The following is a 22,273-nucleotide window of genomic DNA, read 5'->3' as shown; positions in this document are numbered from 1 at the left end:
GCATTACGCCAGCCCCCCCGCAGCGAGATGCGCAGCCCGCCCAGCTGCTGTCCCTGCGGTCAGTGAGTGCGGTGAGGTCACACCCCTGCGGGAGCCCCAGCTGGCCCTGCTGACACGTCCCCATCGCTCCCACCCCCAGGTCGCTGCGTCACTCGCTGCTTTTCAGAAGCCAAACGTGCAGTTCAGGGGCCAGGCTGGTGCTTGCCACCACCCCACTATCCAAGCATGCCAGGCCGCCAGCCCCCTTCTCCCGGCTCCCCAGCTGCATGCGCAGGCCTCGGGCTGGTGAGCTCACGTCCTGGATGGGGCTGGGATGCAGCACTGCCCCCCCAGGCTCCTGCTGCTGCGCTGGCCTCTCCATCCAGCCCTTTAGCTCTGGGGGGCTTGGTGAGGGGATGGAGACCACTCGCGTACGGGGGCTGTTTATTGGGGGTGCAATCAGAGGCAGCGGATCCTGTCCACGGCTGTTCTAGTGACTGTGTCCCTCCCCGGGGGAGCCCCTTGCAGGCCAAGCCCAAGGGGTTGCCAGGCACCAGAGATGGGGACAGTCAACCCAGGCCTTCCCAGGGGGGAGGGGGGCTGCCAGGAAGGGGGGATAGAGAACTGCAGAGGACAGCAATTTCTCCCACCACCATCCGCCATCCGCTGTCCCACAGGTGCGTCGGTGACTGGCCTAGAGCCCCGAGGCAGGGCCTGTGCACCAACCCTCCCCCACCAGCTCAGCGGGCTGGGGGTGGCAGTGAGAGCGTCCTGGGGGAGCAGGGGCCAAGCTGGTGGGCAGCCGCTGTGGGGAGAATTGGGGAGACTAAAGGGGGGCTGCAGATGAAATTGTGTGTCAAGAGGAGAGGGTGTCACACAGCCAAGAACCCCCAGTACCTCAGCGTGGCCTCCTCAGGACTGTGGCGTCCCCTGCCACTGGCAGAGCCATGACCAGCTTCTCTGGTTCCCTGAGTCTGGGCATCCACCTGGGCAGCCCTGGCACGGCTGCTGCAGCAGAGCTGGGAGCCTGGTTCGGCGACAGAACGCAGCTGGGAGAAGGGAATGGTTCTCTGTGGAGTCATTCAGGGCTTGGGACACCGTGGGAGAATAAGGCAGACTTGAGCCGAGCGCATTCCACTGCTCGAGGGGAGGGAGCCACAGCTGGGGAAACCGAGGCACAGCTAGTCAGCAGCAGTCGGCAGAGCTGGTAACAGAACCCAGGAGCCCTCGCTCCCAGCCCCATGCCCCCTCCCCCCATGGTGACTGCAAGGTCCCACCTGGGGAGTTGCTGGAAGGCAGAGCAGGTCCTGCATGGGCTTCTGGCTGTATCTGGTGCAGTTGTCACAGTCTCCACCCAGGCAACAGGTGGGTTAAGCTGTGGTAAATCCGGTGACAGGACAAATACCCTCCTGCCCCGTGCTGACAGTGCTCCCCGGGACCCTCTGAGGCTGCAGCCCTTCAGACTGCCCCACTCTCAGGCCATGTCTGCCTGCTCCCCATGCCATCTGCCTACAACCTCCGCCCACACCGCCTCCTCCCTGCTCACCCCACTGGGCCATGCAGTCAGGGCTTGGGAACCGTGCTGGAGCAGCTGCCCTGGAGGATGCAGGCCTCTGCTTCTCCAAGCCCAGTCCCTGCAGAGCATGGGACAGCAGCAGGGCAAGTGCCATGCATACAGCCCCTGCCCCCGGGGAGAGGGAAATCGGCCTTGCCTCGGGCGTGCATCTCATGTGAAATAGTCACATTGAATCGTGCGCCAAGTGTTTGTGCCCGAGCTCCGTTCTGCGACAGCTGTCGAGGACCCGGAGGCAGGCTCCGGGGTCCGCCCAGCCTCCTGCGATCCCCACACAGCTGAGCCCCCGGCCAACAGCCCCCTGGGCCCTTTGAAACTCAGCTTCGGGGCAAACGAAGAATCTGCAAGTGTAGGGAGGGCAGGAGAGTGGCAGGGTGCCCCAGGCCAGGGCTGTCAGGGTTAATGGCGGTGCCACGTAGGGGAGTGAGGGATAAATTTACTTCCCGTTTGTCGTAGGACATGGTAAAAATAAATGTCTCCCGCGAGCTGGTTTGCGCGTGGGGAGAGTCTGTGAGCACCGAATAGAGAGGACTTCACTGGTGCCATGGCAACGCTGACGTCACCCAGCACACACACAGGTAAATGATTGATGGCGCAGGGCCGAGGCTGCTCTGGGATCCGAGCTCTGCTGGGACCCCTGGCCCAAGCTGGGAGTGGTGAGCTCTGTGACACTCTGCCCCGGCGTCCCTGGGCCAAGCTCTGGGGCTGCTCCCTACGAAGCCAGGCAGGACTCTGGGGGAGTCTCCTCTCTGGGAGCAGCCTGTCTGCAGGACACACAGCTCACCTGGCTTCCACTTTCCTGGGTCTGACCTCGGAGCATTCAGCATCCTCTGCCCCTCCCTGCGCTTCCCACAGCGAGTCCGCCCAGGCGGGGTCCTGGGAAGCCAGAGGGTCCTGCCCCCCAACTCCGCAGTCAGACGGGACTCTCAGCCAGCCAGTGAAACAGAGGTTAATTCGACGACAGGAACATGGTCTAACACAGAGCTTGTAGGTGCAGAGAACAGGACCCCTCAGCCAGGTCCATTTTTGGGGGCAGTGAGCCAGACAGCCACGTCTGCCCTTCACTCCTCATCCCCAGCCAGCCCCAACTGACTCACTCTCCAGCCCCTCCTCCTCTGGGCTTTGTCCCTTTCCTGGGCCAGGAGGTCACCTGATTCCTTTGTTCTCCAGCCCTTTAGCTCTCACCTTGCAGGGGGGAAGGGCCAGGCCATCAGTGGCTAGGAGTCAGAGTGTCGGCCATTTATGTACCCTGGCCCTTTGCTCTGCAACAATTACACCCCCTTATCACACCACCTAGAGACAAGAAATGCATAGGGGAAACTGAGGCACCCGTACAGTATTCAGAGGAAACATTAAGAACAGTCCCACTTTGTCACACACTCCTAGAAAGGTTTCAGAGGAACAGCCGTGTTAGTCTGTATTCGCAAAAAGAAAAGGAGTACTTGTGGCACCTTAGAGACTAACCAATTTATTTGAGCATGAGCTTTCGTGAGCTACAGCTCACTAAATTGACCAAGATTTTCCTACTTGGGCGCCTCCCTCTCTGCCCTGAGGCCATTCAGGCCCCTAACCAAAAGCAGCCTGATTCTCAGAGGCTCTGCACCTGCTGCTCCCATTGAGGCCCAGGGAAGCTCCGGGTGAGCAGCCCCTTTGGAAGCCAGGCCAGTTTCATTTCAGCACCTAGCTGTGGCTGCCCAAGCATGGGCCTGGTTCTGGGAACTCCATGGGCTGGGCTGGGCAGTGCCCTTCGAGGCCCCTCTCACGACATTTTGTCCTCTAACATGCAGGCGAGTCGCCGTTTTCCATCTGGAAGCTGAGCTGCAGCTGTACTCGCCTCCTCCCCGTTCACAGCCGGCCTGGCAGCCGATCCTGGCAAGTGCATTGTTGAGGGGCTGGGTGGATGTGAGATTGTATTGCTGCACCCTCGCCGAGTGCCGAGGCAGCTGCTCCCACACCCCACACACCCTGGAAAATTCTTTGCCTCCCCAACACCGGCCCAGCCTGGGCCCTCGCAGGGGCCCTGGGAAACAGGATTTATGTTTCGGTCTGCACTGCAGTGAATTGCATACATATCAGCAGAGCATGACAGAGCTCGGGGCTGGCACGAGCCCCCTCTCAGAGACCACAGCGCCAGCAGCAGCCCCCTGAGGCCCCTGCCCAGCCAGCCAGCTCAGCATCTCACCACTGCGGTGATGCTCACGAGGGACGATTCTGGCCTGTTGTGTGTGTGGGCTAAAGCGGGCAGTGAGCTGACAGCCAGGGAGGGAGGGAAAAGATCCCGGTGCACGCCAGCCCCAGGGTCCAGGTTCCCGTCTCAGCTCCTCAGCTGTGAATCTGTACGACCTCTGAGCTCAGGGTCTGGCCTGTTTGCTCAGGGCTGGAAGGCGGGTAGCAGCCCTAGCCACCTGGATGCGGAAGGGAGCAAGGCAGCAGGGGGTCCGTGGGGGCTGTGGGGAAGAGCAGCTTGCGCTCTGCCCCAACAGGTAGTTGGGATGCTCACGGCTGACCCGTCCCGGCCCAAGGTGGCATTGATGGGCTCTTCCATATACTCGGGTCAGACTGGGGGTGGGAAGTGCAGGGACCGATGGCAGGGGGCTCCTCCCCTCACGCACCACTGTTCTCCTGCTTTAACCCATCGCCGAGTTTCCACCCACACCCACATCCCAGGGAGGCTCCACAGGCCCCGTAATTACAGGGGCGGGGCTGGTGCTGCCAGATGAGCAGGTTCAGACTTTCCATCCCGAGGAAACACAGTCAGCGACTCCCTCCGGGGGGGAGAAGAGGCCCCGTGCATGGGGGGAGGCTCCCCACCAGGCATCCCTTGGTGGCCCTCTGTGGAGCCTCTTCGCAGGGCCTGCTCGAGTCCCTGTCCCTTGAATTGGTTTGTCTCCACACTGAAATGGTTCTGGCTGGTGCCAAGCGGCTTTGCCCACCCGAGGTGCCCAGTGGGCCACTTTCCAGCAGCCTGCCCCCTGGTTTCCATGCAGCCTCCCGTTGCGAGGCAGTTTGCTCTACACCCCACAAATTGCCAGCTGGAGCTGCTGGCCCCAGCAATGTCAGCAAAGCAAACAGCCCCACCCTGCTGCCTGATGTGGCTGTTCCTTGCCCTGAGTGACTTCCTAGCTGCAGGCCAATGTCCCCACCCACGAAGAACCAGCCCTGGGCGAGCAGCATCAGGTGCCCTCCTGCTCCACCTGAGGGGCCCCCCCAGACTGCCTTGCTCCTGGAGTCCAGGCTGCGAGGAGGCTGAATGAGAGCCATCCGTGCTTGTAGGTGCTTTAATCAGTTCCAGAGCGGAGCGAACCAAACTCTGGGCCTCAGTGGAAGGGGGCTGGCCAGCAGCCAGGGCTAGGAGCAGTGCCTGGCCTTCCTAGGCTGGGGATCAGCTGCAACACCAGCACGCGCTTATTAATAGAGGTCTTTCCAGCTAACCTTTTAGGGGATATCCACACTGCAATAGCCCACTCGTAGCTGACCTGGGCTCGGACTGTGGGGCTATAAAATTGCAGTGTAGATGTTTGGGGTCAGGCCTGGGCTCTGGGACCCTCTCCCTTGCGGGGTCCCAGAGCCTGGAGAGCTACACTGCAACGTTACACCCCCCTAAGCCCCAGACCTGCGAGCCCCAGTCAGCTGACATGGGCCAGCTGCACGGTTGATTGCAGTGTCCACATCCCCTGAGAGGAATCAAGGCAGCAGCTAGTAGCCATGGCAACTGGGTGCCATGGGGACGCCTTGCAATCCTCTACTTCCTGGGCAGATTCGGGCTGTTGGGTTTGGCTCGACAGGAAAGGTCGTTGTGAGACCCAGGGCCTCCAGCTCGGCTGCCAGGGGTAGTCCACATCCTTTCTGAGAGCAACGGTCCTGGCCTTGGAGTTATCAGAGGAGGAAAAGCCCTGGGAGATGGAGGTGGGCAGCCCCCCCGCGCAGTGCCGGGCGACCATCACCCTCACAAGAGAGAGAACGAATCCGCCACTTATTTGGCCTTCTCTAGTGTGACGAAGTGGGACTGTTCTTAAAGTTTCCTCTGAACAGTGTGGGGGTGCCTCAGTTTCCCCTATGCAGTTCTTAAGTATCTAGGTGGTTGGGTAAGGGTGTATGATCGTTGTAGAGCCCTAGAGGGCAGGTGTGTGCAGGGGTCTGGACACAGAGAATGGCCAACACCCTGTTTCCTGGCAACTGATGGCCTGGGCCCTTCCCCCCTGCGAGGTGAGAGCTAACGGGTTGGAGAACAAAGGAATCCGGTGACCTCCTGGCCTGGGAAAGGGACAAAGCCCAGAGGAGGAGGGGCTGGCGGGACTTCAGTTTGGGGCTGGCTGGGACATGGAGTGAAGTGCAGACGTGGTTGTCTGGTTCACTGCCCCCCAAAATGGACCCAGCTGAGGGGTCCTGTTCTCTGCACCTCAAGCTCTGGTTTAGACCATGTTCCTGTCGTCTAATAAACCTCTGTTTTACTGGCTGGCTGAGAGTCCCGTCTGACTGCGAAGTTGGTGGCCAGGACCCTCTGGCTTCCCAGGACCCGGCCTGGGCGGACTCGCTGTGGGAAGTGCACAGAGGGGCAGAGGATGCTGAATACTCCGAGGTCAGACCCAGGAAGGGGGAAGCCGGGTGAGCTGTGTGTCCTGCAGACAGGCTGCTCGCAGAAAGGAGACTTCCCCAGAGTCCTGACTGGCTTCGTAGGGAGCAGTTCCAGAGCATCACCCGGGGACTCCGTGACATCTAGACTTTGTCAACACATCCATTCGACCTCCAGCGTCTCCATCGGATCCGTCCCCGTGGCCCAGTGAGCGATCGCACTCATTGCTCCCAGGGCCAGCTCCTGGAAGGGGCAATCCCTGGGCAAGGGAGGCTGGCTGAAAGTCCGTTCCAGAAGTTCCAGAGCATCATGCTGGCCCACAGCCTGCCGCCCTTCTGCCACATCTCTGCTGCAGCCGTGCAGCTCCCAAACCAATTCCCTCGGCCAGAGGCGCACCACTGCGGGGCTATGCAGGCAGCCGCTGAGGAGTAGGCAGGTTCTGGAGTTGCCCTGGGATGCAGCCATTTCATACAGAGCCCTCGTTCCCAGAGCAGCTCGTTGGTGCCAAGTTTTCATCGCTGCCAAGCGGAAATCCCATTGTCATCTGCACTCACCTTCTCTGGGATCGATTCCCAGACCCTGGTCTGCAGAGTCAATGGGAGTTCCATGCAGGGGGAGCTACCCAAGTACACCCCTTAGCCTTGGCCAAACCCAGTTCTCAGCAACGCTCAGCGACTTGCTGCTTTCTAAACCCTTTCTCCTGAAAAAACGAAGTGCAGCCAATTACCTGCCTTGCCGCTCTCTGTGCCTCTCACCACCCCAGGGCGACGGCCATGTCCAGTGATCTGGAACAGGGTCAACTAGTCTTTCTAAGGCTCCTTGTGGCATGGCAGACACACCCGCCTGGTAAACAGCTTAGGCAGCTTAGCACTCGATGTGTTTGATTAATGTGTATTTTATTCGGACGGCCCTTCAGTCCCCCTCCTGGTTCCCCAAGTGCCTTGTGGGGCAGGCGACCTGAGAACTCCAACAAAGGATTTTCCCGGCTGTGTTAGGGCCATGGGAAGCCCTATGGGAGGAGCTGCCTTCTTATCCATAGACCATAGGAGCTACAGCCATGTTTGGAGTCTCCCAAATCAAATTGATGCCTCACATGCTATTCCTGGAGCCAGAGCGCGAGCCAGAGCAGCCCGGAGCTCACGCGTACCCACTTAGTCACACTTTTGCTCTGCCACCTGCTAGCTATATTTATCTTGTAGTAGTTGGAGAAGAATTCTGCCCCTGCACTGAGGAGACATACAATGGCTCTGCACTCACCTGGCTCGAAAACCTCTCCCCTGGGTGTGCTGTCCCATCCCGCTGGTATCGGAGCGAAACCTGGGTATCATGGGAGGAGAATGGAGAGGTCTGGTTTTCCCATGGACAAGGCAGAATCTGTGCTCTCTGGCCCAGCCACTGTGGTTTGAGTGAGCACAGATGGACCCTGACCCAACTCCTGCTGTTCCTTTGATGGTGATGAAACCATTAGCCTCCCAGCTGGACTTCCAAGTGCTTTGGAAATGTAAAGCATTTGATTACCTTGGAGCTGGCTCCAGCACACAGAGGGTTCATTTCATTCCACCTGCTATTGTAAACACCTCCGTCACAAGGGCCCTGCACCGCTAGCCCCACGGGCTCCGGCTGCAGGACAGGCTGGGGCTCACTGGCGCCTGTCAAACACCCAACGCATGTGAAGAACTTATCACTGCGGGTCCCGGTGCAACACCAACAAAGGGTTGTGTTCCTGGGTGCGATGCTCCTGGGGCAGAGGAGAATTCAGCTATCCCTAGTGACGATCTCATCCACCAGCTCGCAGAGTGCAAGGATGGAGCGGCTCTCATGAAAGCCACCAACTCCTGCGAGGGAAGCTCCAGGGGCCTGAGCTGTAGGCCCAGCATGTGCTGATTAATAGATGTATGATGCTAGATGCCCTCTGCAAATACGTTAATACTCTCCTTATCCCAGGGCACCATTCTAACTTCTAGACACCTCAGTCTCGGGCAAGCTTGGGCCCTGGTTACCCCTACTGTACAAGGCCTCTTCCCCAGCTGTCCCCAGGCTGTGATCTGTGCAGCGCCAGCAGAGAACAAGATGAGCATGGGGTGCTGCTTCCAGCTGCAGAGCGTCTTCGGCCACACTCATAACCTTCCTGATCTCCCTGCCCTGGGCAAGCAGTCGGTGCAGGTGGCTGGCATGTGACCACGGCCAGGGGGAGGTGGCGTGTGTTTGAGAGAGGGCAGGGCAGCCAGTCAGCAGTGACTCACCCAGAAAAGGCAGAGGAGTCTGGCTGGCGGTGGCGGAGGACATGCAGGTATTTGCAGGCTGGACTCTGCTCTCCGCAGGCCCTAGCTATAAGGTCCAGGCCCCTCTGCTTGCACAGAGCAGCGCGGCTGCACGGTTAAGGTCGCACATGCGGACAGGTGGCTCAGAGGTGCTCTTTGGCTCTCTGCAACCGCGACCCCTGAACTAAGCAGCACAGCTCTCCAGCCCAGCCCCTCTGTCCCTGCCTCAGCGGGGCGAAGAGGAGGGTTGATGATGGGCTTGTTGGGATAAGCTCTTTCCCTGTGAACCCTGGCTCAGGGCCAGGAACCTACTGATGCACTGCAAGAGGGGGCAACCCATCTCAGGGCTGCTGGTGGCTGGAGCTGCGGTTACTGGGCTCTGTGTAGCTGCAAGCAGGACCTGCCCCTGTGTTGGCCAGGGGGGCTCTTCCCTGCCCGAGCAGACAGACCTCGCCCTGGGCCCTGATGCAGAGCTTGGCTTGGAACTGAATCCGTTTAAGGAACTTTTCTGGCCTTTATCATCACCATAGTATGGACGTCTTGCACACTGTAATGCCATCTTGCAGTGACCCCCGAGACAGGGCAGTGCTGCTGTGCCTGAGTTACAGAGGGGAACTGAGGCAGAGAGGCTAAGGGACTGGCCCAAGGTCAGCAAGGGAAGCTTTGGCACAGAACAAAAGTGAACCCAGCACTCCTGAATCCCACGCTAGTGCCCTGGGCACTCTCCTTCCTCTCCATCACAACAGTAGGGCTAGCACCTGAGGCAGGAGCCCATCCATTATTCCCCTGGCCAGCCCATGGTCTCATTTCTTTGCCTGTGGGAGGGGAGGGGCAGCCAATGCTCAGAGTACAAGGCCCAAGCTCTGCAGAGCCAGCTCCCGCACAGCAGTGCGGAGAGTCTCACCTGGGCTAAGACAGGCTCCATCCAACTCCCCACCTTTCTAGAGGAGGCCTCTGGAGCTGGCAGGGAGGAGGAGGTGTGGAAAGTACCTGCTGCTCGTGCCAGGAGGCAGGTTGCATAGGGTTGTGCTCCCCAACCGGTTAATGACTCCTCAACTGTGTAGCAGCGAGACACCCTCAGCTGGGGCTAGCGAGCCTGGGAAGGAGAATTAACCCCTGCTGGGATTCACCCACCACGAGCAAGGCAAGACTCAAAGGGAAGCAGCAGCTCAGAGACAGCACACGCTTTTAAATTCTTATTTCCTTCCAGAGAACACGGCTCTGAATTCTGGAGGGAAAGCCTCAGCCAGTGAGGAGCTGTCAGCCATTCCCAACAGCTTGATGGAGGCACATGGAACAATCTGAAATTTAGAAAGGAAGGGAAGGAGGAGGAAGAGGATTCAAAGTGTATTTTTAGTTGCTTAACACAGCCCTAAAATATTTCTGCAGCCACTCCCTCTGGGCTGCAGGCTTCTCCTGTGTAACTATTCCTATGCTGTCTTCCAGCTGAAGGCACAGAAGTTATGAGTCAGAGCTGCTCAGAGTCAACAGAGAGCTGTTTACGCTGTGCAAAATAAGCGTTCTGCTACAGAGAGATCATGTGTTCCTAGTGTAAACACTTGCCCCATAAATACACACAACTGTGTTTCAGAACAAGGGGTTGCCCTTGCCACACAGCTGGGCTGTGGAAAAAAGAGAATAATTGTATTTTAGGGAAAGGGAAACTCAGAGTCAATAGACCCAGGAGAGAAAAGGGGGTGGTGGTGGTGGTGGAATAGCAGGTTCCACTGGACAGCCAACACCCTACAGAGTAGCAACTGCAGGCTCCTTAGAACACCCTGTTCATGGGAAAGGGGCAGCTACAGGAACAGGCTCTGACTGCACACTTCTCCCTGTGGCTACCGTGGCTCCCCACCCCCACTGTGAGCAGACAGGTTTACGACTCTGGCTGCATCCCAGCCTCATGAGCAATTCTGACAACTTCCCTCCTTTGCTGCAGCTCCTGCCCTTGCCCCCTTGATTCTTCTCCCTGGTCTCAGCTTTTCCTCACACTGCCATGGACTTACTGTGACTACTCTGACACTGTTCCGTCACCCACCTTACACCCCCATTGCAAAGAGGATAGCGGGCAGGAGAGACGATACATGCACCATAGAGATGTACACTGCTAATGCATCAGTCACCGAGGAGGCCCAGAAAAAGATCATCCTCGTCGACGTCACGGTCTCCTTCGAGAACAGGACCCCGGCCTTCTGCAAAGCCTGAGCTCTTAAGCTGGAAAGCCCCTGGCTGACACCCTGAGAGAGAAGGGCTACAAGGTGTAGATGGATGTCCTGATTGTCAGAGCCCTGGGCGCTTGGGACCCCTGCAACGAGCGTGTGCTGCGGACCCGTGGGATCGGTCGACGCTACGCACGGCTCATGCGGCGCCTCATGGTCTCTGACACCATCCAATGGTCCAGGGACATCTACATCGAACACATCACTGGCCACCGACAGTACCAGGAGGTGTGAGCCGGTACGACGTCGTGCATCAACTATGGGAAAGGGACTGAGAGACTTTTTCCATTGGACCATATGAACTGGAACCATAAACTCACTGAACATTAAATCTCACCAAATGAGGGTAAATCCATCCTCATCCTCGTATCCACTCATTATACTCCACACCCGAACATAGCCATTATATGGACAACATACCCCCATATCTCAATGTCTGTACTTTGACCCATTAACCTTTTACCCCCAATCGGGGAGATTACAGATTATGTATTCCTTACGCCACCCGTTCCTAAACCAAATTTCGCACCCCTTGATAATCTGTACCTTAATCCCTGATAACCAGAAACTTCTATGCTTAAACTCTGTACCGTTTTCTTTTTACTTCAACATCATCTTAATAAAATTACATCTCGTCGTCCTGCAGATAACGGCTCCTTTGCAGAAGGCAGGACATGCACACATTAGGTAAGGCCTGAAATATTCCCAAGGAGAAGTGAAAGAGGGCTGGGGAGGAGGAACTCCCCTGCTGTAATGAAATGCCAGCAGCACCTCTTGATGGCCTTCCAGGGTCAAGCCTTCCCGGTTGTTCGGAGCCGCCGAAGGAGAGGCTAGCAGGATGCTACTCTGAGCTGAAGCCGAAGAGCTGCCTGTTGCAACTGCGCCGTGTCTGGCCAGACCAGACCTTTACTCCCTACTCTAGTGACACTAAGAACCACCCTTCGCAGCCCTTGTTTCCTCTTTCACTGAGGCAGCTGCGGCACTTGAAGTCTCCTGGCTTGAGCAGGGATGGGGAGGGGAGGGGAGCAGAATGTTAAAGGGGAAAAACTGGCATGTGGCCCAACTTGCTTTTTGTTCGAGTGCCGGAGTGACATTTATTTCCAAATAGAGCATCTAGAGCAGGTCCCCATTTCCATGTGCGCGGTCTGTGCCCTTGGCAGGAGGAGACTTGGCTGCATCTGAACCTCTTTTGCCACTTTTGCTCCAAGGGATCAGAAGATCCACAGGCCGCAGTGATCAAACATAACCAATTAAAACGTACAGCAGGGTTTAAAGATGGGCATTTTAGCCAGTCAACTGGGGAGGGGTTTGGGGTTTTTTGGTGATAACACCGATTTATAAAAAATTAACCAATTGTCTAAAACAGAGACGCGAAGGTCTTCACCAAGTCCCAGCTTTGTGGCAGACAGCAGGCAAGATTAATTTTCTACAGGTTAACAATGAATTTATTCCACTCACAATTTAGCACTGGACTAGTTCAATAAGGTAAGAATTAAACAAATGTATATATAAAAGCATGTTCTTCACTTGTTTGGTCTTGTTCAGAAGAGGCGATTGAGGGCATAAGAGTGGACATGAACACAGATACCCCTTTCAAAAGGAAATTGTGTTCTCACCAAGAGCTGAAGGGTAAGCTACCTGTAATATTTTTCAAAAAATTAAACTACTTAAGTCTTTCAAGTCAAGAAATAGCTGAGGCAAAAGCCTACAGCATCTATCTCCACGCCAAAAGTCTGAACTGGTCAGGAGGTCTATTCTAGGAGTACTTCTCATTCAGGGAACACTGCAACCACTGGGGCTGAAGACTGGGGAAAATCCTGGCACTGCTGAAGTCAATGGGGAAATCCTGTCCTCACTGAAGCCAATGGGGAATTCCCAGTAACTTCAGCAGCGCCAGGATTTCCCCCTTTTCACTAGTGGCTCCAGGATAAAAAACTAAGCATAGATTCTTACAGGAGGCTTAGAAATGCCAGATACTGTTAATGAAATTAATCTGTATATGTCATCTAGCAAGAAGCAAGCTTGGGAGGGAGAAAAAAAGCCAGTCTTATTTCAGACAAGTCAGTCTCCAGAGTGAGGTTAGGGTCAAAGGTTAGTCAAAGCAAATCCTCCTCTTACCTCACTATTCAATCCTCTCTCAAATAAAGTAATCTGAAGACGAAGTGGTGCATTGGCATTTCAACTCATTTACAAAGGAAAAGTTTCATCCACAGTCTTAAATATAAAAAAATCAGTATTTGGGAAACTCACTTACCATGGAGAATTCAGAATAGCGCACGCGCATAAACCAATGAAACATTAATTTTTAATTTGAGTAGTTATGACCCAATGGATTATATATAATGTAAAAAAGCTGTTAGCCTTTTGGTACTAGTACCTCAGGACTTCCCGATGTGAAATTCACATACAGTAACAAACCAGAGAAAGCCAGGAATTAGCGATGTGATTTGAGAACTTGTAGTAATTGGTTTATTATTTTCAGTTTTTAATCACACAACCCAAGAGTGTTTTCCCCTTGGCCTATGGTCCAAGGCATGGGGGAGGGAGGGAGGGAGAGAGAACTGCCTCATCAGAAACAGAGGGCTAGTTAAAAAAGGATTTAAAAAAAAAAAAGAGACTCTTTGAGACAGCTCTTAAGCAAAGATACAATGTCCTCAATTTCAATGTTTCTAACTAAAAAGTTATGTATGCAACAGATGTAAAAACCTATCAAATCTGGTTTCAAGTATAAAACAAAGAACAAAATCAAACTGTCCTCAAAATGTTTACACAAGTTCTTAAAACATACAAGGGACAACATTTGTGTGTGTATTAAAAATATAGTGAGCCTGAAGAATTAAACAGAATGTAACTCTTCTCAGGAGACAGTCTACTGAAGTCACCTCCTTTACCAAACTGAAAAGAGAACCCAAATCTTTCCGATTATGGATTTACTGGCTAAAAAAAGTGACAGCAATTACCCTAGCTTTACCAGCAGACTAGGATCGGAGGGACTGACAAGGTGCATGATGATTCAGAGTTCGTTTAGCTTGATTAATTGAAGTTTAGAAATCTTAACACCTTTATACACATGGCAATCCAGAGGTGACAAAACCAGATAACCTCCCAACACTGTCTCTGGCAAAGGTACAGACAGAGTCTCATTGCTTTGCAGATTGCCTGCCTGGCTTCTTTTCCTGCTGCCCTCTTCCACTCCCTGGTATCCCTCGGCCACGACCACCAAACACTCCTGGGGAAGAAGAGCAGTGAAAGAATAAGTCAGCTGTAACCTCCAGTGTATAGTCTGGGTGCAATACAGTCACACATGCTTTGCCTGACTGGTAGACTCCTTTCCCAGGGTTCTCAAATGAGGTGATAGAAGAACCTTAAAACCTACACCTTGCTAATCCACAACACTACTTTTTACAATAAACCACGTAACCCTCTCTTGACTTAGCAGCAGAGTGCTGTCAGATCTCACCCTGCAAAGACCGTTAGCAAGATATTCACTGCAGTGGTTACTAGTCGAATGCACCAGGATCACAAATTAAAAAAGTTACAATTTTCAAAATAAGTTGTCAGTACATTGATTTAAAAACTAGACCAACGTATCAGTCATTTAGTGAGATTAGCAAATTCTACCATAGGCAAAGAGAAAAAAAAAAAAGACACCAACAAGGATGCAGAAATCAACTTGATGGAGAAAGTGACTCACTTCAAAGATACGCCAGTTACAAAATGGGACAAGAGTATCCCACTGTGTTATTACCTTGCCTATCTACCCATCAGACTTGCCTCAGTTTGCACACAGCATACTGACCCAGAAGGCGCTCATGATTGGGGTGCTTTGGTCAGGGCATCAGCAACATGGAGCAGCCTTGTAGTGTGGCCCCAATTCCACCTCTCTCCAGAGCACTGCTCACCAAACTAAAGCTAAATCAGCATGAACATGCTGCCAGGGAGCTCCTCCAGACTGACCTGGTAGGATTACTGTGGTGTGCTGGAGATAGGGGTGCTCTGGGATTCACTCTGCTTACACCCCTGCACACAACCAGACACAAGCAGCTTCCTTGGGGCCCACAAAGCCAGGTCACAGCTGGCTCTAGAGCAGTGGCTCCCAACCTTCTTAAAGTGTTGGGAAGGGACACCAAACTCGCATGCCACCGGTGGGGCATGTACTAGTTTGGGGACCCCAGCTCTACAGCCTATCCATGCAGCTGGGCTCTTTGCAGCCCATGGACTGTTCAGGTGATTAAAGTTAGCCACACTGCTGGCTTGAAAGGAGGAGGGCCTCCTTCCCCCAAGTGGCTGAAGATGTGGACTGCAGTGCCCCCTCCTGCTTGCCAGGAGCAAGAGACCACGAATTGCTGAAAGGGTCATTCTTCTTGATATTGATTGTGTGCCCAGTTATAGCTTTGCTCCTGCCTGCTAGCTCCTTAGCGAACGGTGTCACCCTTTCTGTGCCGCAGTAACAAGAAACCTTTACTTGAAAGTAACCTTTCAGCTGATTAACTAATGCGACAGCTACTCTAAAATATTCCCTAAGCTAATTAAAGTTACACATCGAAGCAGCAGGGAACTCCTCTACCTCAAGAGGAGAAATCGACTCTGCTCTCCACCAGGTGGATACAGCGATGGCACAAGGCCTGGAGGGAATATTTCATGCAAAATGTTTGTCGAACCCACCGCATCCAGAAGCGACAATGCCAAGTACTGTGGTCACCGGAGTGGAGGGAAGAGAAATAAAGGCGCCTTCAGATTTCTGAAGGTCACTTTTGCATTTCAAAGGCTTTTAGAGGCTAAGCAAGAGCAGCAGAAACCTAGCTTTGTTCCTCTGGGAGTCTATTGACATTCCTAGGGATGCTGCTTTTGCAAACAGAGTCCCCTTCACGAGCTCTCCAGTTCAAATCTGAAACTGCCAAACTCATTGCAACCACTGTTGCAATTACTTGTGTGATCACTAAGATAGGAAATGGTTCTGGTGACAAGCTTTTAAGACTGCTCCATCCAAACAACAGCCAGCCAATCTCTCTCTTCAGTTATTGGTGCACAGAGAGCTAGTTATGTGTCACAGGTGACCAAAGGCCACCTCACGTTTTGCTGTAACAGAATAAACGTGAGGTCCAGGACTGTCCTTAGGAGAAGCTTCAGACCCTGGCTCAAGAGCAACTCTTTGGCTGAGTAAGAAGCAATACTGAGTGAATCCCATAGGTTTGGCCAAAGCTGCAGCTGGCCTCGGGGTGGGAGACAAGAAGGAGGATAAGGAATGACCAACAGTGATAGGATCCTGGGATTGGGGCAGCCCCTCTATGATCGTTGCACCCTACACTGATTTCTAGGGTGGTTTTCAAGGGATCACCTTTTAACAACCATGAAGCCTTCAGCTGGAAGGGTGAAAATGCTCCAAACAGTCAGCAACAGAAGTCAGAAACAGAGTCAGCAGCTAGATCTCTTACAAGTAATGCGAAGACTTCCCAAAGGGACGGCCAGATGTGCTTCTCTTAAGCAGACTAGAGTGCATCACCTGAGCCCTGCACTGGAAAGAGGCTTCCTCTCCCCCACTGCAGTAATGGTCAGAACCCAATGCATATTCAGATAGAACATTCACTCGGGCCCCCAAACTGATTTGCTAACGAAGGAGATTTCACATGAGGTTTGTGCTGAGAGGGACAGAGCGATTACACAAATGGGCCACAGCTTGTTTGGAAGGAGTCTGACCCAGCCAAGTTGAGGGACTTACTTATTTGTTAAGCTCCTACCCAGCTCCAGTAAACAGAAAGGAACAGTTCCTGCCCTACCCTTTGTATTCACCTGCCTTACAGGCATGTTTGTGAACAAGGTAAAGGACTTATTCCTCCTTAGCTGGTTCTTTTGTAGGACTCATTCCAGTGTCTCATACCACACAACAACAACAGTTACACGTACAAGAGATTTGCTTAAGACAGAAGCCTAGGCACTCCACTGCAAGCAGAAGAGCAAACAGGACCATTACCTCGCCCAGCACCTCCACCTCCTCGGCCTTTCTGTTGTTTCTGCTGCTGCATGCCACCACGGCCTCTGCCCTTTGACACCACCTCCTCCTTCACCATGTCAATGATTTCATCCGGGATACGCAAATATTTAATTGTGCTGCCGCGAATGTAACACTCTGGCATTCTCCAGAATTTGTCTCCGTCCTGTTGGGGAGAAGCATGTTAGGGCAGAGCAGGTGCGTCAGTGCACATGTGCTCTTTGACTCAGAAGTGCCTAAGTCACTTTGAAAATGTTACCACATATTTATTGTCAGCATAAATGGTTTCTCTAACACAAATACATGCCTTGGTGGGGTGGGGAGGAGGGAGAGAGAGATTGTAAATCTGCCACTAAAGTTTTGTCCACACATGGGGTTATTCAGGGATAGCTCCCTGTGTTAACAACACTTGCTCCCGTTTAGCTTACTGCTGCCCCCACCCTCGGCCTTGGATCCTCCTAACTAGACTTCAGCTCAAAACACAAGAAACGACTGAGCCAGTCTCCCTTCACTTCCTTGTTTCTGTACTCACAGAAGTAAACAAACTAACTAGTTTAGAGCCAGATCCTCCAGATACAGCCCCATGCCATCTAGTGGCCATTGCCATTAACACCATTCAACTAACCAGAGATCAGCAGGGTCAGCTGAGGCCGGCTTGACTGTATCCTGGGTGTATTTTTCTAAGTCTGGGCTTGTCTATTGATGCTTTCCTACTGCAAGACTGGAGGGGGATTGAAAAGGCAGCCAGGCAGGATGAGTCACATGAACCATGTGGGTGTAACCCAGCCCAGCATGCGTCCAGCTGTGTAGCACTCTATGGGCTCACTTTGACCACTACAAGCTTCTTTGCAGTGCTATGAGAGGCAGGGATAGAGAGAGGGGGACACTGGAAACCCTTTTGCACTCAACCAGGTGCTCTAACAGCTCACTACCTGTACTCCAGGCTTTACCTGCCGCCAGTGTGCAAAGCATCAGACACCATCTAACCACAATTTAATATCGGTAAAAAACAGATTCCAGTTCTCTTAAACAAAAGCAGTTTATCAGACACAGGAAAAAAGTCAAACAAAACATTAAGCAGAACATGATCACGGTTACACTAGTGTCTAGGAAAGTGTCTAGTGCACTAAGCTTGGCTTTAAGCCAGTGGTCCCCAAACTTTTCAGGGTCACCCCCTCTGCCCAAGCCACGGAGTGTGGGGGTTGCGGCTGGGGCCAGGAACTGAGCCATGGCTAGTGGGCGAGGCTGGAGCCAGGGGATAGGGCCAGAGCAGAGTGGGTCTGGGCGGCGCTACCTCCCCATCCTCCATAGGGGCAGGACCAGCCCCCCCCCCCCAAAGTTTCTCCACAACCCCCCCAGCGGGGCGTGCCCTACAGTTTGGGGACCTCTGCCATAAGCTCTGTTACATAGCATGCATGGTTAACCAAAATGGTACTTTCGTATATTGGACAACCCTGACTCGACAGCAGGCTATCATCAGTTCAGATTCAGTCTCTCTGGAAATCTCCACAATGCCTCCTCCCCCTTCTCTCCTTGAGCCCCATTACCTCTTGATTTGGAAATGAAGCACTTACTCCGTAGAAGACGATTCCTCCCGTTGCCCAGTCTGGTTAATTTTGATTCCTGTGATTCCCTGCAAACTCTTTTACTCACTGGTGTTTGACCATGTTTTGCGTCTTTGCCTTTGCAAACAATTATTTGCATTTAAGAGAAGGTTCTCCTCACTTCTACATAGACATTAAACATTATTACTGAGCATAATGCTCAAGTACCATGTCAGTGGGAACAGCCCGAACAGGCTAGTTCTCACCAAACATCTCTTACAGAGCGGTAACCCACTAAAGGGAGAACACAGAATGATGGCCAGGCAGCAGCTATCACAGCCAGCCAGAGTCAGACTGGGGGTTCCTGGCATGGGGCACCGGACAGTGTAATCTAAAATTGTCAACCTTACCCTTGATGTGCAGATGACTTCTCTTAGGTTGATGTTCATCCAGTTATCGCAACTCACTAGGTGACCATTGTACGTTTCACCATTTTTCAATTCCACCAACTGAGAGACAATGGAGAAAGTCAAATACAATAACCAGCAACTGTGAAATTCTCAAGAGCAGACAATTTCAGGTAATATTTGAATCAATTATCCCCTAAGAGCATATATGGGCAAGAGAAGCGTAGTCAAAGTGTAAGACTGTACAAGAGGAAGTGAACTTCCAAATCAGTCCATATGGTGTAATTTAGGCAATAAACAAGAGACACACCAAGAGGTATATCCACCCCACATTACATGCACATAGGAGAGCTACCTCCTGTCAAAGGAACAGGGAGAATAAAACCCTCCTCCTGTACAGGAACAGGGAGAATAAAACCTGAGGTGTGCTAGGAACTTTTTTTTTTTGCTACTCAAGCTTTAGGATAAAAAACTGCTACTGCGCTTTAATCCCACCTCAGAATTCTAGCGGCCCTGCCTGCATTATTACCTGCAATCAGAATGGAAAAGGATGCCCTCTCTACAGGACAAAGACAACTTTGTATCCAGCACCACTTGGGCCCTGATCCACTCTGCAACAGTGACTTGCAGTTGTGTCAGATTGTCTGTACAGTTTGACACAAAGGGTTACTGCCCACAGGGAACTGTACTGGGACCACCAGGTTCATTGAATTTAAATACTTCAGGTTACATTTTAACGTGACCAAGAGATTGTTTTCCTCTGCTGCTTGGGGCAGTTTAGACTCAAGTCAGTAAGACACACTAAGAGGAATATAGATAAAGCAGCCAGAGGCCAGGGGACCCTCTCAGAAACCACCTCCCCCAATAAATAAAAGGGAAAACAGGAGGAATAAGAGTGCTACTGGAACAAAATATCTGGCCCCTAAGTTTTGTGAGCATCCTCCATCTTCCCTCACTTACTCTGAAAAAGTGAGGAAAATGCCCGCAAAACACAAAAGAAAAAAAACTAAGTCCTAGGTAAGCTCCAAATGATGCTGCATGAGATCTGCATTTGTGCAGCAACTGTTCTGTTCTCTTTGCAAATAAGTTTTGCAAACAGTTTTAGATTTTTTATAGTCTGCATTCCAGTAGCACCCACAACGTGCCTGATCTCTTCACATACATACAAAGATGCAGATTCTGCCCTGAAAAGCTCACAATCAAAGATGAACACACAAAGGAATTAAAAAACAGTCAACAGAGTTGGATAATAAGCATCAGCTGGCCCTATCTACCTGTCTATGCAGCCATAATTACCGGACCAATTTATTGTGTGAATTTTTTTTTTTTTAACAGTGACCAGGTAGTGACTACAATGGGATCTTTCTAACACTCATATACAGACCGCCTTCCTAACATAAAGGTACTTTGGATATTATTGTGCTTGCAGTTCCAGAATAGCTGCAATGCCCTTAGAAAGCTCTGTGAAGTAGCTGCTGCACAGACACACTCGGTGCTTTGTTAACTTACGTGACTATTGGTTTTAAATGAAAACAAGCGATGAGCGACAGCCCAAAGACTCACCTTTAAAACAGTAAGGCTCCTGTTAAATTGAGAGTAGTGAAAAACACACCTGACCTGCTTAGAATCTCTGCTATGTCTAATTCTAATCTTATTTCATAAAAAGTCACTCACAAGATTAGGAAGGTTTACTTTACACTAGGTTAATAAGAGACCAAAAAAAGGGCCACCACACTACATTCTAGCTGCAGCACATGGAAGATACAGAAAATACATCTAAAGCACTCACTTCTTTAGGGCTTCCAAATTCTCCTCCCTACCCTCCAACATACAGACCCTGACCTGGTGACTCAAAAAGCTTCATAAGGATTGCAAGCATTGCTTGTAGGAAATATCCTTGCTACTCACCATAGGGTGGTTCTGTGCAGTCTTCAACAGGGATAAAGGAAGCTGGAACAGAAGGAAAGAGGATAAGCCTGAGAAACAGGTCAGCAAAACAGAGAATAAAACAGTCCATTTACAGACAGAGTTATTTTAGCCACGAATTTATTACCAAGCACAAGAGGACTGTGTTTCACTTTGCAGGGAGGAGTAAGAACCATTTTCCCAGATATATGCCACATGAGCTCCTACCACTCAAACTGACCTTTGAGCGTCAGGTAAAGCACAGCAGGAACCGAGTTTCGCCCAGACACCCCCTCCCCCGTAAACAGCACCCCATGCCAGGGAAGCCAAGCCACACACCGCTAGTGCCCCCAGCATCTACTGCACCACAGCCCCGCACACTGACCTGCCCGGGGCATGATCACAGTAGCATCTAAGAGCCCACAGTGCCAGGTGCTGCACATGTCAGTGGTGTAGGTGTCTCCCAGTAGCACCCAGGACCCTCTCCAGCCACAGCCCAGGGGCCCATTATGCTAGGAGCTGTACGCTATTAGCTGAACTACGGTAGTGCCGCAGAGCCCCTGGACCAGGACCCCGTCCGGGGGTAGGCGCTGCAATAGCTGTTGGCGCTATTAGGTGCATTACGGGAGCGCTGGGGCGGCCCTGCACCAGGGCCACGCGCCTTCCTCTTCCCCTCCCCCCCCCCCCAACCCGCGCGCTCCCTTTCAGCCCCTCCCCCCCCAACCCGCGCGCTCCCTTTCAGCCCCCCCCAACCCGCGCGCTCCCTTTCAGCCCCTCCCCCCCCCAACCCGCGCGCTCCCTTTCAGCCCCCCCCAACCCGCGCGCTCCCTTTCAGCCCCTCCCCCCCCCAACCCGCGCGCTCCCTTTCAGCCCCTCCCCCCCCCAACCCGCGCGCTCCCTTTCAGCCCCTCCCCCGCCGCCGCCTCACCATCCTCCCGCTCGGCCCGGGCGCTCGCTCCCGTCAGCCTCCTGCTCCGGCCGCGCGAGCCCCGCCGCCCAAACCGCCGCCGCCGCGGCCCCGCGCCACTCCGCCGCCGGCCCAGCCCTCCGCTCCAGCCGCCAAGCGACGGCCGCCGTTTTACGACAGAGCCGCGAAAGAGCGGCGGGCGCCCCCATTCCCCACAATGCCCCGCGCCCCCATTCCCCACCATGCCGCGCGGCGCGCCAGCCAGAGCCCCGCCTCTCCGGCGCCTGCGCCGGGCGCTCCCGGCCCCCCCGGCGATAACCGCGCGACCCCCCGCGTGGGGACCCCTGGTCTGGAGAGCGCCCCGCTCCTGCCGCGCCCCCGCCGGGCTCCGTCCCGCTCCCCGGCCGGCCGAGCCCCCCGTTTTCCAGCCCTGCTCAGAGACACGCTCTGCGTGTATCTAAGTCTAACCCCCCCCTGCATTTTCCGCTGAACGCGTCCGGTGCAGCGAGCTGGCGCTCAGGAAAGCTTCTGCTCCGGTAAATCGGTTAGTCTCTAGGTGCCACAAGCCCTCCTTTGCCAATCAGCGCCGCAGGTCAAATTGCGGTGGGGGTGACCCGTCACTGGCCGCCGTGAGGAACGTCCCTCGTTTCCCCCATCTCCTTTCTCCGCCCTGTCGGTGCCGGTGTTTACAGGGCACTACGCTTAGCAGCTGGGCTCTGGGCAGCTGCAGGAGTCCACCCTCGCCGAGCTTACTGCAGGACTGAGGCCTAAATTGCCTAGTGCCCGTCCAGCCTTCCTATGTCCTCTCCTCCCGTCCCCCTGAACGCGAGCCATACAATACGACTGCATTGAGCATAGGATGGGCTAGCACCAGCAGGAGAGTGAGTTTGTGTGTGGGGGGGTGGAGGGTGAGAAA

The 22,273-nt window shown here is 53.5% G+C and overlaps 2 protein-coding genes across 2 annotated transcripts in view; one reads left to right on the top strand and one right to left on the bottom strand.

Moving 5' to 3' along the window:
- UBA52 (ubiquitin A-52 residue ribosomal protein fusion product 1) overlaps window positions 1-22,273 on the top strand; it is a 375,240-nt gene that overhangs the window by 25,199 nt on the left and 327,768 nt on the right. The window lies entirely within an intron of this gene.
- Window positions 13,040-21,523, bottom strand: LSM4 (LSM4 homolog, U6 small nuclear RNA and mRNA degradation associated). The gene is made up of 5 exons (XM_048830557.2): window positions 21,379-21,523; window positions 20,454-20,495; window positions 18,549-18,647; window positions 16,577-16,760; window positions 13,040-13,834 (listed from the first exon to the last, which is right to left on the bottom strand). The coding sequence occupies exons 1-5, from the start codon at window positions 21,379-21,381 to the stop codon at window positions 13,746-13,748; spliced, it is 417 nt and encodes a 138-aa protein (XP_048686514.1). The 5' UTR covers window positions 21,382-21,523; the 3' UTR covers window positions 13,040-13,745.

Source organism: Caretta caretta, chromosome 25 (assembly GCF_965140235.1).
Source record: "Caretta caretta isolate rCarCar2 chromosome 25, rCarCar1.hap1, whole genome shotgun sequence".
Lineage (NCBI taxonomy): Eukaryota > Metazoa > Chordata > Testudines > Cheloniidae > Caretta > Caretta caretta.
This window is presented reverse-complemented; position numbering and strand designations above follow the sequence as displayed.